The 18198-nt window shown below is 33.3% G+C and overlaps 4 protein-coding genes across 5 annotated transcripts; all 4 read left to right on the top strand.

The window, feature by feature from the left end:
* The first annotated feature begins 1626 nt into the window (after positions 1-1626).
* LOC123009078 (serine protease gd-like) lies at positions 1627-7217 on the top strand. 2 transcript variants are annotated; one of them, XM_044405201.1, is made up of 7 exons: positions 1627-1961; positions 4542-4775; positions 5473-5647; positions 5702-5974; positions 6226-6471; positions 6520-6945; positions 6997-7217. In XM_044405201.1, the coding sequence occupies exons 2-7, from the start codon at positions 4563-4565 to the stop codon at positions 7197-7199; spliced, it is 1536 nt and encodes a 511-aa protein (XP_044261136.1). In that variant the 5' UTR covers positions 1627-1961; positions 4542-4562; the 3' UTR covers positions 7200-7217. The 2 variants fall into 2 exon arrangements, with proteins under 2 accessions (XP_044261136.1, XP_044261135.1); XM_044405200.1 differs by having other exon boundaries at positions 4487-4775.
* Positions 7218-7610: 393 nt separating this feature from the next.
* On the top strand, positions 7611-10166 carry LOC123009083 (cytochrome P450 4C1-like). Its single transcript, XM_044405206.1, has 7 exons — positions 7611-7987; positions 8033-8218; positions 8264-8506; positions 8553-8656; positions 8706-8774; positions 8821-9166; positions 9215-10166. Exons 1-7 carry the CDS (start codon positions 7630-7632, stop codon positions 9376-9378), a joined length of 1470 nt encoding a protein of 489 aa, XP_044261141.1. The 5' UTR covers positions 7611-7629; the 3' UTR covers positions 9379-10166.
* Positions 10167-10282: 116 nt separating this feature from the next.
* On the top strand, positions 10283-13429 carry LOC123009085 (cytochrome P450 4C1-like). The gene is made up of 6 exons (XM_044405210.1): positions 10283-12195; positions 12249-12491; positions 12552-12655; positions 12706-12774; positions 12822-13167; positions 13215-13429. The coding sequence occupies exons 1-6, from the start codon at positions 11652-11654 to the stop codon at positions 13373-13375; spliced, it is 1467 nt and encodes a 488-aa protein (XP_044261145.1). The 5' UTR covers positions 10283-11651; the 3' UTR covers positions 13376-13429.
* Positions 13430-15482: 2053 nt separating this feature from the next.
* Positions 15483-17911, top strand: LOC123009086 (serine protease gd-like). The gene is made up of 4 exons (XM_044405211.1): positions 15483-15835; positions 15886-16039; positions 16089-16388; positions 17275-17911. Exons 1-4 carry the CDS (start codon positions 15638-15640, stop codon positions 17907-17909), a joined length of 1287 nt encoding a protein of 428 aa, XP_044261146.1. The 5' UTR covers positions 15483-15637; the 3' UTR covers positions 17910-17911.
* The last annotated feature ends 287 nt before the right edge of the window (positions 17912-18198 follow it).

Below are 18198 nucleotides of genomic sequence, written 5' to 3'. Positions count from 1 at the left end.
TAAAAAAATTATACTTCCGCAAAAATTAAACAAAATATTTTAAATAGAAAGCTGTGCTTTTTATTGCTTTTTTCGATTCCCCAAGTTATTCTATGTGAGTTATTATCGCTCCTCCCTATGCCTAAGTTCAGCCGTTTTTTAAAATTTAAAACATAAATATTTTTTTTAATCAACCGTTCCTATTTAAAAATCGATAACTTTACCATTTTTAACTATTATGAAATCGTATTAGGGTTTTTGAAAGAGAAAGGGTAAATCAATTCTTAGGTGTGTTTATAAGTAAAAAAATGATTAACAAATCCTCAAAAATTTAACGCTACATTTTTTCTAATAAAATAAAAAAAAAAATCTCCACTGAATGGAAGAGAATTTAATTCTGCTTTAATCTGTCTTAACATCTAACCTTTCTCTTTCATATGCCCAAAAACGAATTCAAAATAATTAAAAATAGCAGAATTATCGATTTTTGAAAAGGAAGCTGCACATTCAAAAATATTTGACACCATTTTGAAAATGTTTTTATTGAACAAGACTTAACCGATTATGCCTATATGAAAATCTTTAAATAAATATCATTGTTAGAACTCATGTAAACATAGTATGTCACCGGATTGAGTTTACAAAATGAAATTTTTTTTTATCTTTGATTTTACGCCGAAACTGCAAAAGAAAAACATCTTTACCTAAAACGAACAAATCTGTAATTAAAACTTCATTAGAAACCTAACTCAGTAGAAAGAAAAATAATTTTTCTCTTGATTTTTGACTTTTTTCTCTGATTTTAAATACCATCACATTGGTGGTTATATTTTTTTGACAATGATGTCACTTTGACAAATGAGTTTACGCAAGTTAAATAATAATAATAATAATAATAAAGCGGCTTTATTGAATTGTACGTACAAGTAAATACAACGCAGGAGGTAAAATCTAGCATCTGCTATTCATACTTAACCCTCTTAACAAAAAAAAAATAATGAAAAATTGCATTAAAGTTTAACTAAAATTAAGAAAAACTATTTAAGTAGAAATAACAGGAATTAAAACAATAAAAAAATAACAAAACGCAAAAGTAAAAAACTTAAAGTTCAAAAAATGTATTTTTATCTTTTTTCAAAAATTGTTCACTGAAAGTTTTTCTCTAAACAAATGAGAAGAATTGTATAACTTTATTGTTTTGTAGGAGAGAGATCTTTTAAATATTGCTGTTTTAAACTTTGGTAATGACAGGTGAGCAATATTACAAACAAAAATGTTTGTGAAAAACATAATTTTAATAAATAGTAAATCAAAGAAACAACTTTAAGATAAAAAACAAAGTCATTTTAACAAGAACTATCATTATTTAATTAATAAATTAATTGTGAAAGTGACATAATTATAGTTCTCAAATAAATAAAATCGCCAATGTGATATGACCTAAAAAGCAGAGAAAAATTAAGTTCAAAATCAAGAGATAAACTTTTTTTTCTACTGAGTTAGAATAATAAAGTTTAAATTACAGATTTGCTCGTTTCAGGTGAAGCAAAAAATGTTTTCCTTTGCAGTGTTGGCGTAAAATCGAAGATAACAAAATTTTTCCTCTTGTAAACCCAAGCTGGGGACATAATGTATATTTCAGGTGGTGTGCGCCTTTATAAACAGCCTGTATTTAATTAAAAATAGGCCGTAAACCCACAAACCACTTGCTGATTTTGTCAAAATGTCAAAAAAATGATTCATTTAAATTCTATTGTGAGAAATCCCCTTTCCGCCGCCGCCCATGTTTGCGAGGATTTCCCAAACACCCGGAATAAGTTAATAGATTGGAAGACAATACCGTTCACGTCTACCGCTTTTGTTATTCATCTTTATCACGCGTTGCGATGGTTCACAATCGTGCCAGTTTTCGGTGAGACGGAGGCAAATGTTGATAAATAAACTTAAAGATAAGTGAGGGTGAAAGAGAAGAAGATTTTTGGGTGAGTAGAAATCAAAACTTTAGATTAGTATTACGAGATATCATTTTTATTTTTATCTTCATTGTGTAATAATAAATTCAATAATATAATTGGATTCGAATTATAGGTGATGTACATTGATACATTTACATATTATCATAAATTATGCATTATAAAACGTACTTTATACCACAGCAGACGCATTTTAATTGTTTTTATATTTAATAAAAAATTACTAATACATAATGCATCTACAACATTTTTTTACAAGAAAAAAACCGTTTCCTAATTAGTTAATCCAAATATTGGTTATATAACGAGGGAGAGAATAGTTGTTTATGTATCAAAAGAAATTTTTATCCTGAAAATACAAATGCCCTCGGATTCCTTCGGTCGCCTCTGGTGTTACCTTGCTATAGTAATAATAACATAAATTGGTCAAAATATTCAGTTCATTCAATTGCAATTTTTATAGTAAAAATCGGTATTCTGTTCATTTTATTGCCGAGAGAATAAAGCGTCACTTTATTCCCAGTCGGAAAGAAAACAATAAATCTTTATAGCGAAGGCTAAAAAATTGTTCTCTCCCGTGATTTATATATTATTTTTTCACAAAGAAGTAGACTATCATTAAAAAAAATTAAGTACGGTCCCGGAATAGGTAAATCTTAGTGAAAATAATAAGTATGGAATTTTAATGCTCGTATTTTTATTGATCCATCATCATTTCAAAAGAAAAAAAAAAGACACATTTTCTAAAATAATTTTAAACTATATTTACTGAAATATATTTTATCCGTAAAGGTCACAAAAGTGACTACTTTTATGACTAAATGTCACAAGTAAAAGTTTTATCTTTGAGGGATGATGAAAAAAAATTTTTTTTGCTTAAGCGTTTTTACTTTTACTATAACATTGTTGACATTTACCAATGTTGGTTTTTTCTTCTCTTCCACTGCTTCAGCAATTTCGAGAGAGGTACATAGTTTTATTACTTGCACAGCGTCCTGATTATTTTGCTCATTTACTTGCTAATTATAGTGTTGCTCTTTACTCTCCATCTGAATACGTTTGCAAATAAAATAGTATGTGGAGTATTAAACATAATATGTATACTATTTTTTACAACATAGGAAATTAAAAGTGTTTTTTATCAATAGAGTTTATTCATAGTAGTTTCGAAGTGGACTCGACTCAGGTACTGAAAATCGATCAAAATTTTGACAAAAATCGAAAAAATCGCTAACTTCAAAATTGATTCAAATGTACTTTTGGAAGATTAAAAGACCCAGAAAAGTGCATAAAACGCAAAAATTATTTTTTAAAAATTCTTTATGTTCGGATGAATACAGTATGTCCCCTGATTGAGTTTACAAGAGGAAAAAAAATTATATCTTTGATTTTACGCCAAAAAAACTGCAAAAAGAAAACGTTTTTTGCTTTACCTGAAACGAGCACATTAAAATTTTATTCAACTCAGTAGAAAGAAAAGTTAATTTTTCTCTTGATTTTTAAGTCTTATCACATTGGCGGTTTTATTTTTTTGACAATAATGTCACTTTGACAAATGAGTTTTCGCAAGTTAAATAACAAAAATGTTTGTGAAAATCATAATTTTGATAAATAACAACTCAAAGAAACAGCTTTAAGATAAGAAACAAAGTCATTTTAACAAGAACTATCATTATGCAATTAACAAATTAATTGTCAAAGTGACATATACTTTTCAAATAAATAAAACCGCCAATGTGATAAGACTTAAAAAGCAAAGAAAAATTAATCCAAATCCCAAAATCAAAAGAAAAATTAAATTTTCTTTTTACTTTTCTTTTTTTTGCTAGTTTCAAGTATGTGTATGTTTTTCCTTTGCAATTTTGGCGCAAAATAAAAAATTAAAAAAAAATCCTAATGTAAACTCAATACTGTATATTGGATTAGAGCACGAAAACTGTCGGCGGCCTGGTAGTGCAGCGGCATAAGGTCCCGCTTTCCGACAGGTGGGTCTGGGATTCGAACTCAGAAATTTTTCTCTAATTCAAATAAATGTTAAAAGATGGGGGGCACATAAGAGCAAATAAGAATAAGCACAAGAGCAATAAGCATAATAAGAAAAGGCAAGAGCATAAGGAAATATACATTAGAAACAAAAGCATATAAGAGCATAAACATAAAAGCATGCACATAGGAAGCAACAGCATAAGCATAAAAGTAGAAGCAAGCATAAAAGCTTTTTAATACTTTTTTAAGAAAAATAAAAACAAAATCAATCAATTATTTATATTTTCGAATGAGACAGCTTTTAAATAATAGTAAACGTGTTTTTGAATATAGGACTATGTATTTGTATGTTAAGATGGTTTTTTGAAATGCAGATATATTTTATGCTTATTTTATTATCATTAGTAGTAACGAAAATATTCACCGAAAACCTTTTAGTTAATTTTTTTAATGTTTTTTTTTTGTATAATTGTTTACTAATGGCCGAACTACATGGTTCGGAAGTCGTAAATTACTCATTTAGTTAAAAAAAAAACATTTTCTTTAAGTTTTCTCAATCGTCGGAAGCGAATGTCACCAGTGTCACCATTCATCCGTTTCCAGTTAAAAATGCCCGTGTAAAAGATGCACATCGAACGCCTCTTGACCTTTCTTCTTTACTTCGTCACAACGAGGGCCATGGTCGTGCGACCCCAACTCTACTCCAGTCCATGTCCCGACACCTTCCAGTATGAAATGACCCAAAATGGGCAACTATATGGTACCATCGGTGTCTATTCCTTTGACGAAAACGTCGTTAGACTCAACGTCGAACTATCCGTTGGAAACCGCGTGAATGTGAGCAGATTTTTTCATTATTTAACAGCTTGACGAGCGTTTAATTTATTGCTAATCACACAAATTGTTATGTCATCGAGAAAGTTCAAGGACGGGCTTTTGTTTAAAGAAAAAATAACTATTCACCCAACATCCTGTTAAATCTAAGTCACGACGACTATTAATCATAAAATTAAAAAAAAATAATTTGATGTTTTTTGTAATCTACAAATAAACTCACTAAAACAAGAAACGGAATTGCAAAAGATCATAAAATTGGTAATTGTGCCCGGGGCGTGTCTGCAGACAAGAACACGAATGGGCGTGGCTTTGCACTAAGAATAACGTTTTGTACCACATTAAAATTCTATTTTTTATATAAAACAATGACAATCTTTAAAATGTGTAAATTTGTTATTACGCAACATAAAATTTTGGACCTAGCTTCATTTTGTAATTTTCGTTTTCTGTTACTCAATTTAATAATTAACTTTTATGAAAGTAGTACACTAAATTTCCACACATTCTTATTGAATTTCAATAAAATTGATATTTTAATTTAATATTCTTCAAAAGAAGAAGAAATAGTAAATTTTTAGATGTCATTGTTCAAGATAATTTTCTTAATATGTAAAAAGTAATTCCCGAAAATATGATTTTAGGACTTTACACACAAACACGCAGACGAAAAAACACCTTTTTACAATACTTTTTCTAGAGTTACAATGGCGAAATCCAGCTCGCCAACCCCAAAGAGCTCATTTTCGACGACATCCACCACCAAAGACCCATCAGATACAAAGTCTTCTTCCCGAGATGGGAAAACACACCACCACGAGTGACCAAAATCATGGTCAATGGCCAAGTAGTGTGTTCAGGACCTCCGATACAAAGTAACCCAAACTGAACCCTTTTTTCCACACTTCAACCCAAATTATTTATTTCAGTGAATAACTGGGCACGTGTTTTGACCAAAATCAACCTCGAACACACCCTAACCATCAAAGTATCACCTCTTAGATCCCAAAGCGGCCCATTTGTACCATCACGAAACAACCCTTTCCTTTCCGGACGCGAAACGGAAAAAGCAAACCCATTCTTGGACACCAAAATTAACACAAAACCGGTCCGGAACCAATTTCTAGACGATTTTCCGGTCACGGTTAGAACAACCACGGAGAAAATTAACCGGAGTTCAGGGCCCTCCAACGAGATCTTGTGTACGTATACAGGGTGGCCCATCAAAAATAGAATTGTGCCAGGCGTCTCGTCATCACAAATTGAGATTTTTTTATTGTATTGATGTATACAGAGTGAGTCCTAAAATATTTTTTTGTTTTTGACAGAATTACAGAACTCAAAAACAAAGTCATTTTTGAATTTTGGCCCATAATTATAAAACACTCTGTTTATGTTTAAATATGAAGACATCATTTTGGCACAAGGGCAGTGTACCATGACCTTGATTTAGTCGTAGGGAACCCATTCCTCAATGGTAAAACAACATTGGCGCCGTCACACAAAACCCCATCACGTGACTCTTCGCCGGCCGATGACACGTGCGGAGTGTCAATAGTGGCGAACCCATTGGTGATCAATGGTAACACAGTACCACGTGGTGCCTTTCCATGGCTTACTGCAATTTTTGCGGTTACCACAACCGGTCTTGAATACAAATGTAGCGGTTCGTTGGTATCTCAAAGACATGTGGTGACTGGTAAATCCCATGGGTGGTACCATAATGGTAGTAAATTTAGCGTTCCAGCTGCCCATTGTGTCCAAGAAGGTCGCAAAAGAGCCCAACCTGACCGTTTCCTCTTTGTTCTTGGGAAACTCAATATCAAAAAATGGTCACTCGCCGAGGGTGAGAAAATGGTAGAGGCCGAAGACATCCAAATACACCCCGACTATGTCCCTTTGACCTCCGATGCCGACATTGCTGTTGTAATCCTAGCCGAGAAAATCGAGTTTAGTAAATATATTCGTCCCATATGTCTCTGGTCCGAACCAGACGATATTGACGTCATTGTGGGTCAAAAGGGCAAAGTCGTGGGTTGGGGGCGCGACGAACAGGATAATTTAATGACAGCTGAGCCCAAACAAGCCAATATTCCGATTGTGAGTCAAGAGGAGTGTCTCAGGTCGTCGGAAGCCTTCAAGTATATCACTTCAGAAAGGACCTTTTGTGCTGGTACTAGAATTTGAGAAGTTTGAAGCTTGTTTTGTGAAAATTTAGTTTCAGGGGAGAGGAACGAGAGTGGCCCTTGCAATGGCGACAGCGGGAGCGGTTTTATAATGAAGAGGAATGGCAAATGGTCATTGAGAGGCGTAGTGTCAATTTCGACTTACGACCCCATTAAACAGAGTTGCGATTTGACGAATTATGTTGTTTTCACAGATGTTAGTAAATTTAGATCGTGGCTTTTGGCCATCGTTGTTATTTAATAAATGTATTTATGTTTTCTTGGTGTCTTAGTGTATATATTATCAAAATATTTTTTGCTGCCCCTTTGCTTACATTTTGCTAAACTATTTCTGACCTCGAGGCTGCGCCTCTCGGTCAGATAACCTGATCCCTCGTGGTAATGAAATACTTCCCGCCTCATTTACTCTTTTTGACCTAAACCTTGTCTAGAAAATTAATTAGATTTGCACTTGCTGCTTCCCATTAGGTCAAGTTCAACGACTTCGTAGACCGTCAAACCACTTAATTATCATGACATTTTATTAATATTTGGTTTAATTGGAGGTTTTGCAATGCCCCCTTCTAGTTACACCTTGCTCAAGAGAGAAAGGTTTAACAAAATTTTGTAATAACACGAATGTTACAAATGTTTGTCTGTGAGTTCAGTTTAATTTTATCAATACGATTATCATGTACGTTTTAGTTCTCTTGTGCATAGTTTTCCTCTTGTGGTGTATACATTATCACTGGAAGAGATGGAGACTTTTCCGAATTTCCTGGAATATTCCAGGCCCAACAAACTTGCCCTTTTTGGGCGCCAGTTATCTATTTTTAGGCAAAAGTGCACCAGATATTGCCACTAGATTTATTAAATTTTTTGAGGATTATCCCGATTTAGGGAAATTCTGGATGGGAGAGGAATTGTTTTACATCGTCACGAAACCGGAATATTTGGAAATTATTTTAAACCATCCAGGAGCTTTAGAGAAGATGGACATGTACAAATACATGGTACCGGTTATTGGCAATGGGTTAATTTCAGGACCAGGTTAGTGTTTTTTTTTAATTGAGTGAAATTAAAAATGTCTTGTAGTAAAAGTTTGGAAGAAACATCGAAGAATAATCGTGCCGACTCTCAAACAAACAATTTTAAACACTTTTCCAGAAATTATTGCCCAACAGTGTGACATTTTGCTCGAAATCCTCGAAAAACAGTGTAATAAAGGTGAAATAGATCAATACAAGTACATTGCAAATTTTTCAATGGATGTTGTTAGTGGTAAGTTGTCAAAAATTTTGGTCAAAACTAGTGGTGTTTTTCCAGAAACCATTTTCGGTGTTCCCCTAAATGCCCAAATCACGAACGCAAATTATGGTCAAACTTTTAATAAAATAATGGAAGTGGTTTTTATGCGAATTTTCCGACTCGATTACCACTCCGATTTGCTTTTTTCTTGGACTAAGGAATACAAAGCGGAACGAGAAAATGTAAAAGTGGTTAAGGAAATAACACGTGATTTAATTGAGAGGAAGAAAGAACAACTTATGTGTCAATTAGAAGTTGAAGGTTTGTTATATTTCACTTTCTTCTGATTCTGGTTTTTGGTTTCTAGAAGATATAAAAAAACCGTTCCTTGAAGTCCTTGTTGAAAACTACCTCAAACAGGAACTAACTTATGAAGAGTTGGAAGACGAAGTTAGCACATTCCTATTGGCTGTAAATCACTCCTTATTTTAAATTTCTAATCCCAAAAATTCTATTCCAGGCATCTGACACAAACGCAACTTCTGGTAGTTTCGTTTTGACACTTCTTGGGATGCACCAAGACATTCAAGTAGCAATAAAATTGGGTTAAATACATTTTTCCACTATTTTTTTAGGAGAAACTCTACGATGAAATAATCCAAGTTTTGGGCCCCGAACGCCCCCTAAATTTTGACGATTTACCCCACCTCAAATACACAGAGCGCACAATCAAAGAGTCACTTCGGTTGTTTCCGGGGGCTCCTTTCATAGCGAGAATCGCCGAAGAGGATATCAATTTAGGCGAAGTAGTGATTCCCCGAGGATCGAACATAGCTGTAGGTTACGTCCATTTGCATCGAAGTGAAAAATACTGGGAGGAGCCTCTGAAATTTGATCCTGATCGTTTTCTGCCTGAAAATGTTTCAAAAAGACATCCATACACGTGGCTGCCGTTTTCAGGCGGGCTCAGGAATTGTGTCGGTAATACAGAACGCTGCAACGCGATTTGAGTCACTTCGGTGCTTTCAGGAGGCAAATTCGCAATGATGGTCATGAAAATAATGATAGCAATGGTTATACGAAAATTCCGGGTTACGAGTTCAGTCAAGTGTGTTGAAGACATCGGCCTGACGGCAAATATCGTCCTTAAGCCCAAAATGGGCTTCAAGCTGACCTTCACCTTGCGCCAATAAAAAAAAGTGATTATACAGGGTGTTTCCGCCAAAAAATTGCAACCACATATTTGAAATACCTCAAGTGGGTTTTAATTTTTGTCACGAAACTTTATCACCCTGTAAAATTGACAGCCTATATATTACCAAAATCGACCATTTTGGATTTTGAAATTTGAAGTTTTAAACCACGCATTTTTTACACTTTTGAACTACTCAAGTTATTGCCATGCTATGCTAAAATATTTAAAGAAACAAAAAAAAAGAAAGCAATTAACTTATTTTTTTTCTAGATGTTTTTCGCATATTTAGTTGTAAGAAAGAATTTTTCTTTTTTCTTTTTTTTACATTTTACATTTTTTTATTCTTGTTCAAATTTTATATCCTTTAAAATACTTCTGGATGTATTATCTATTTTTTCATTCGTATTTTTTTAGTTCTAAATTTTTTAATATGTACTTACTTACTACTTTTTTGTTTTTTTACAATTATTTTTAATTTTTTGTTAAGAATTGGCTTTGAAAATTTCAGTTTCCACTCTATTATGTGCTTAAATCTACCAAATTTGACATTTCGTGGACCGGTTTAGCAAAATTTTGCAAATAAAAAGAAAAATTTTGACTGAAAAATGTGTTAAAGACTTGAAAATGGCAGAAATAACACCATTTTGAACCTGCTCAGGTATTTTTTCCACTTATTTTTAATAAAATTTTGCAAAATAAAGGCGTTTCTAAATGAAAATGTATGTAATCGCTGTCAAAATATGCAAAAATAAAGTCAGTTTCGACCAAATTTAGTAATTTTTCAGGCCGTTTTAGCAAAATTTCGCGAGTAATCTGAGTGACTAAATTTTAGTAAAAGCAAAATAACCCTTTTTCGAAATAATTTGATGTCTTTTTGAATTACTTTTAACAAAATAATTGCGTTTTTAGACGAAAAATATACTAAAACACACAAAACAAGGAAAAATAATGCAATTTTTCAAAAATTTGGAGACATTTTCGTCCGATTTATGACAAATTTAAATGGATTTTAATTTTTGTCATAAAACTTTATCACCCTGCATATCCGTAACGAAGCTTTATACGACTATCGTATGTTTGACAAATTAGTGTTATTTTTCGATATAGAATATGTAGTTGCAATTTTTTGCAATATTAAAAAAACAGCTTGTATATTAAGTATTTTTAAAATGACGCTATACAGAGTGATTCTTGTACTAAACTTCCAATGCAGCTACGACTTTGAAATTTTGTACGCGACCAAAATCGGCCATTTTTGATTTTGAAATTTGAAATTTTAAACCACTCATTTTTTACACTTTCGAATTACTCAAGTTGTCAATACTTATCTGTCATAGTTTTTAACATATCTCAATTTTTTGTCGAAATTTTCGAAAATCACAGCAACTCTTTGCAATAAGTGAGTTTTTTTGCATTTAATAACCAATCAAAATTATCAACTGTCAAATTTCAAGACTAGTATAATTTTTGAAAAATGATAGTTTCAAACTGCTATAAGTCAGTTTTTTCAAAAATTTTTAAAAGATTTTATAGCCTGAGTTACACTGGAAGTTGAAATGGTTCTAATGTAGGCCTTGCAAAAATCAGCCTGTATAGTTTTGCGTTATAAGACGGGACATCCTGTATAACGCATGATTTTTCAAATTCGGCCTCAAAAATGCAAATTCTTGAGCTAGTTTGAAGGTCGACTTATCAAAAGATTGAAAGTTAATTAAGTTGAGGTCAAGTCGGCTGCATTGTAATTTTCTTGTGTCCTTGAATATTGAAAATAACTCTTGTTACCGACCACTGATTTTTTTTACGATTTTCATTTGAATAATAAAATTTCATACAAAATAATTGTTTTCTGAGAAATGAGAGAAAGAGATTGTCATGCATGTATCACGTGATCGGGTGACGGGGAAAAGTCCATAGAAAGATTTCTGGTAGTTCACCTGAGTCGAGAAATGCACTTTCTGTTTTTTTTTCCTGATAATTATTAATCACTTATAAATATGCAATTTATATTAATATGCATTTATTTCTTATGATTTTTTCACCGACCCATCAAACGTAAAAATCAACCCATCAGTGCCTCCCATGAAGGTCTCCCTTCAGTATTAATAAAAATAGAATTTTCCTCCGGAGGTGTGTCCGTTTGATTTTCAAAGGCCACCAATTGCACAATTGTGGTAAATTGCATAAGACTGAAAGGTACATGAGAAAAATCCGCAAGGATAAAACCATGATTGTCTTCAACAAGGGCAGTTGAGCGCGTTTTCTCGTACCATCATGTTCCCCCTTATCATTTTCCTCAGTCTGTGTTTCTTCTTCTGCATCCATTTCCACTGGAAACGCTTCCGGTTGTATCGCATGTCCTGGAATATTCCGGGCCCGGTGAATCTCCCCTTCATCGGCTGTGCTTACCTCTTCTACACCGGAAACGCAGCTGAAATCGCCAAACGTTTCATGAAGATGTTTGACGACTACCCGGACTTGAGCAAAGCCTGGATGGGCCCGGATTTGTACTACTTAGTCACCAAACCGGAATATTTGGAGGTGATTTTGAACCACAATGCCACTCTCGAAAAAATGGAACTTTACAAATTCGTCAAACCCATTGTCGGGGATGGGTTAATATCAAGTCCGGTGAGAGTTTGGAAAAGACACCGGAAAATTATAGCACCGACTTTCAACCAAAAGGTTTTGAACCAGTTTCCGGGTGTGATTAGTGAACAAGTGAATTTTTTGATTGAGTTACTTCACAAAGAGTGTGGAAAAGGAGAAATTGACCATTGTAAGTATGTAACAAATTGTGCCATTGATATTGTTGGTGGTGAGTCAAAAGTGACTCAAATCAGTCCAGGCTTAGTCAAATTTCAATTACAGAAACCATTTTTGGAGTCTCACTCAATGCCCAAAATGGTACCAAGTCGTATAGTCACATTTTTGACCAATGGATGGAAGTTGTCTTTATGAGAATTTTCCGACTAGATTACCAATTCGATTGGGTTTTCTCCTGGACCAAAGCCAACAAAATCCAAGACCAAGTCAAAAATTTAATCCAAAGTATGACTCGGGAGATAATTGAGAAGAAGAAGGAACAAATTGGGTGTCAACTGGAAGCCGATGGTTCGTATACCCAAAAAAAAACCCTTGGGTAGCATTTTAAGCAAAAATTTTATTTTTTAGAAGAAAAAAAGAAGCCTTTCTTGGACCTTCTGGTCGAAAAATTCCTCAATAAGGAGCTAACCCAAGAAGAATTAGAAGACGAAGTTAACACCTTCCTATTAGCTGTAAACCACCTCCTTGGTAAAGTCTTTTAATCCTGAAAATTACATTTCAGGGATCTGACACAAACGCCACTTCGGGATCGTTCATTTTGACACTTCTTGGGATGCACCAGGATGTCCAAGTAACCTCTTCTGTTTCCTCAAACTTCCTCTATTTTTCATCTTCTAGGAGAAACTTTACAACGAAGTGACCGAAATTCTGGGCCCGGAGCGGCCCCCAACCCTTGACGATTTACCCAAACTCAAATACACCGAACGTGTGATTAAAGAGTCGCTCCGGGTATTTCCGGGCGCCCCCTTCGTGGCTCGAGTCGTCGAACAAGATGTGAATTTGGGCGATGTGGTGGTCCCCAAAGGCGCAAATATCGGTCTTGGTTATTTGCATTTGCATAGGAGTGAGAAGTATTGGGAACAACCGTTGAAATTTGATCCTGATCGGTTTCTACCGGAAAAATCGCTAAATAGGCATCCATACACGTGGTTGCCTTTTTCCGGAGGGCCCCGGAACTGTATAGGTGACTAAACCTAGGTTGCCAGAACTGTGTAAGTTACTGTTTTCTAGGTTGGAAGTATGGAATGCTGGTCATGAAAATAATGGTAGCAATGGTTATACGAAAATTCCGGGTTACGAGTTCGATCAAGTCGATTGGAGATATCGAATTAACGGCAAATATTGTTCTAAAACCCAAAAATGGGTTCAGGCTAGCTTTCCAGCAGCGTTAGTTGTTTTTATTTGTATATTTGTTGTTGAATAGAAATAAATAAAAACAAAACGTTTTATCATTTCTTTTTAAAAAAAATTGATATATTATTATATATATTTATTATGAAGATATAGAATCTAGAAGTTATATAATTTTTTTTCATGATGTTTTTTTAGCATATTTAGTTTTAGAAAAAGTTTTTTTTTCATTCTTTTTTATTGTGTGTCTTTCACTTTCATATTTAATATTTTACATCCTTCATAGATGCAGCTTTCATATAAAATACTTCTTGCTGAATTATCCTTTTTTTACAACTATTTTTAATTTTTAGATCAGCTATCCGATATATCCGATTTAACAGAATTTTGCAAAAAAAATATTTTTTGGCTAAAAAACGTGTTTAAAAACATGAAAAAGGCAAAAATAACACCATCCTGTTTAGGTAATTTTTCCGCTTGTTTTCAATAATTTAATAATAATAATAATTATAAATATTTAATAATAATAATGCTTAAATTTTAGTAAAAACAAAATAACACTTATTTTCAATCTAATTTGGTGTCTTTCTTGGATTATTTTTAACAAAATATTGCAAAATAATTGCGTTTTTTGACAAATGTGGTAAAACGCTCAAAACAAGCACATTAATATGCATTTTTTTAATTACGAGACTTTTTCGTCCGATTTATCAAAATCTTACAAAAAAAAAGTAAGTTCTAAAATCACAACGTTCTTAAAGAGCAAAAATAACATTTTTGGACTCTTTTATTGAATTTTAGTCATATTTTTCATAAAATTTTGCAAAACAACTGCATTTCTAAAATATGCTGATATTAAGAAAGAAAGAAAAAAGAAAGCAATCAACTTATCTAATTTTTCTCTTTTCTTGATGTTTTTTAGCACATTTAGTTGTAAGAGAAAAATTTGTTTTTTCTTTTTCTTTTATTACTGCGTTATATCTTTCATTTTACATTTTTTTATTTTATTCATGTTCAAATTTTATATCCTTTAAAATACTCCTGGCTGAATTATCTTTTTTTTGTTTTCATTCGTATTTTTTTTTTTTTAGTTCTAAATTCTTTAGTATAATAAATATTTTTTAATATAATTCTTTACTTTTGCTATGAAAATTTGACAGTTTCCACTCTATGTGTGCTAGCTAAATCTACCAAATTTGACATTTTGTGGACCAGTTTAGCAAAATTTTGCAAATAAAAATTAATTTTTTCATTCAAAAACGTGTTTCATGACTTGAAAAAAAAACAGAAACTTTGAACCTGATTAGATAATTTTTCCGCTTATTTTAATAAAACTTTACAAAATAAAGGCGTTTCTAAATGAAAATGTATACAATCGCAGTCAAAATATGCAAAAACAAAGTCATTTTCGACCAAATTTACTGATTTTACAGTCTGTTTTAGCAAAATCTCGCGAGTAATCTGAGTAATTAAATTTTAGTAAAAACAAAACACCACCTTTTTCGGTCTAATTTGGTGTCTTTTTGGATTATTTTTAACAAAATATTGCAAAATAATCGCGTTTTTAGACAAAAAATATAGTAAAACACTCAAAACAAGAAAAAATAATGCAATTTTTTAAAAAATTTGGGGATATTTTCGTCCGATTTATCAAAATTTTACAAAAAAAAATAAATTCTCAATCACAACATTCTTAAATGCTTAAAAAAAGCAGAAATAACTCCATTTTTGGCCCATTTTATTGAATTTTAGTCATATTTTTCAAGAAATTTCGCATTTCTAACGTTCAAACCTGACCTAACGGGTAATTTTTTATTATTTTTATTTCAATATGCTTTTACCTATTAAAAAAAAATATTTTTCATATTTTTATGTGGGATTTAGGGAAAACCTTTTCACTAAACTACTGTTTAATCTATTATTTTTTATTTTATAAAACGTTATTTTTTTATATGGTAACTCGATTATGTTGCGGATAGTTTCGTTGATGGTTCCTGGAGTTGTCCGGCCAAAATAGTTCCGCCTCCACAAATACCAATTTTTTGTGTATTTTTTTGTGTATTTTTTTGTCGATTAAAATAAATAAGAATAGAATGACTTCATTTCGCACATCCTCGTGTAAAACCCTCAAGGATGTACAATTTTACGACTTAACCTTGGCAATGATCGGTCGTTAATCCGGAAGACATCTCTGATAACTCGCTCTAAATATTCCCACCATGGTTGAAAGTCGTATCAAATTAGTTCTTGAAAGGACACGGTTGAGACAAGTCGGGAAAACCAGCAAAAAATGATTTAAAACAATGTTGCGTTTAGTTATCCTAACTGTGTTTGCGGTGAGTGTTAAAAGTCAGATAATCCCGGAAAATCCCTGTCCGGAATTTTTCGCGTATCGTCAAGAAAGGGGTGTGTATTTCGGGGAGATTAACATCCCCTACGATGGGAGCAAAAATCTCAACTTGGCCGTGAATATCTCCATGGTTGGGTTGTACCAAAATTTGGTAAAATTATACTACCCCCAAAAAAAAAATACTCTAGTGACAAATTTTAGAAACTGAGACTTGAACTTGTAACACCAGCTGATGAAATCCTTTCAGCCCAATATCTCAAATACATAGTGAATTTCCCATTTCAAAATATCATCCCAAGAATCACCCAAATCGCGTTTAACGGCCGGATTTACTGTTATGGACCATCGGAACAAGGTTGGTGTCCCATTCCCATTTCAAGGTTACCATTTTTCCCATATTTTAGTCTCCATGAAAGGTGTGACCAACCTTTGGTCCAACATCGTCTACCGAATCAACCAATACACGTACAGCATCCAAACTGGGTTCAAACAACCCTCCAACCCCATGAACCAGTACCATGAACCCACCACCACCATTGAAGACAGCTGTGGTGTTGCTAACGATATCCAGACTTTGGTACTAAAAGGTGAAAAAACAATCGAGAATGAGTATCCATGGCTGGTTGCGATGTTTCACCGACAAGGAGTCTCCTACGAGTTTCAATGCACGGCCAACTTGATCACAGACCAGCATGTACTTACAGGTAAAATGCATTGTTTCAAACGCAAATTCCGACACTAGAATTCTTGTCAAGGTCAGTGACAGTAAACAAGATTTAATCGAAATATTCCAATTATTTATTTGTATAAACTTTGAACTCAAAAATTATCTAAGATTGGTAGTAAATATATGAAAAGTGGGTCATATTTACTGCTTCCATTTTTTTTATTTTTTAAAAAGAATGAAATAAAAAAGTATAAATTGATTCAGTCTTCCAGAGGAAGTTCATAAGCAATACAACTGTAATCATCAGACAGGAAATTTTATAATTATACACAGGATGTTTTTTATTATTGCACCACATATTCTACATCGAGAAAATAATAAAAAATAAAATAATTTATTTTATGAAAATATTTGAAGTGGTTTCGGTGAAACTAATTATCATACAACTTTATCACCCTGTATTACCATAACAAAGCTTTATACAGTACGATCAAAAAGTCTGTATATCAAGCAAGCGTAGAAATTTAAAACGTATGTCTGTGGAACATAAAATGTCACAATGACAAATGAGAAATGTCAAAATATTTTTTATGTGAATTATGACAGGAAACCGTGGTGAACGATTTTTATGAATAAACACCAACAAGATCTCATTTTAGTTTGTTTTGAGACGTTTCATAGAATAATTCAATTTAATTAGCTCAATGTTTTAATTTTTATAAAATAATTTTTTGACATCTAGATAACATACGAACTGCCATGCAACATACGTCCTCAACTAGGACGCCTACTGGATAGAAAGACTTTTTGATCGCACTGTAGAACTATAGTTTATTAGAAAAATTATCGTTAATTTTCATGTAGAATATGTGGTTGCAATTTTTTTCAATATAAAAAAACACCCTGTATATCTTTTTTTCCAGCTGGGCACTGCGTGTGGTACTACAAGGCCCCCTTGATCGACAAAGCCGACATCCTCCTCGTGCTCGGCCGTTCCGACATCTCCCATTGGGCGTCGACCGGCGCTCTCCTTCGCACCGCCTCCCAAGTCACGCCCCACCCCAACTACAAGCAATCCTCGGGCCATTGTGACCTCGCCATTATCAAAATGAACGAAAAAGTGATTTTTAAACCAACTATTCGCCCCATTTGTCTCTGGACGGGCGACACCGACCTTAAACAATTCGCTGGAGTTAGAGGCGTGGTCGCTGGGTGGGGTAAAAGTGCCGAGGGGCGGAACGTCGTAGCCGTCCCACGAAAAGTAGCAATGCCGGTCGTGTCACAAGAAACTTGTCTACGATCGCATGCAAATTTTCGTAATTTAACATCAGAAACGACGTTCTGTGCGGGAAATAGGGATGGGAGTGGGCCGTGCAATGGAGATAGTGGGGCGGGGTTTATAGTGAAAAGGGAGGGGCGGTGGTTTTTGAGAGGCGTGGTCTCGACGGCGATTAAAAAGGAGGATTTTTCGTGCGATTTGAATGAGTTTGTGGTGTTTTCGGATGTGGGGAAGTTGAGGGAGTGGATTAAGGAGGTGATAGGGGAGGGACTAACGTGATATAATTTATTAGTAGTCATAGTTTTTACAAATAATAAAATTTTACTTTTAATGGCTAAGTTGTTGATCAGCCTGTATATTTCCAAGGAAAATTCTAACCAATCGTAAAGGTTTTAACTGGGACACAGTGTGTAAATCTCAAGTTGTAAATAATTTATTTCGGTTATAATTTGAATGTTTCATAAAACGAGTTATTAAAAAACACAATTTTCTCAAAATTGAAATCGTTAATACTTGATAGTTAATCTAAAAAACTATAAATATTTCCCTATCAAATCAGACGTATAAA

The sequence above is a fragment of the Tribolium madens genome, unplaced genomic scaffold (genome assembly GCF_015345945.1).
Source record: "Tribolium madens isolate multiple individuals breed KSU strain unplaced genomic scaffold, Tmad_KSU_1.1 Scaffold_71;HRSCAF=194;Tcas5.2_LG6, whole genome shotgun sequence".
Lineage (NCBI taxonomy): Eukaryota > Metazoa > Arthropoda > Insecta > Coleoptera > Tenebrionidae > Tribolium > Tribolium madens.
The sequence above is the reverse complement of the archived record's forward strand: the minus strand, read 5'-3'. Positions and strand labels throughout refer to the sequence as shown.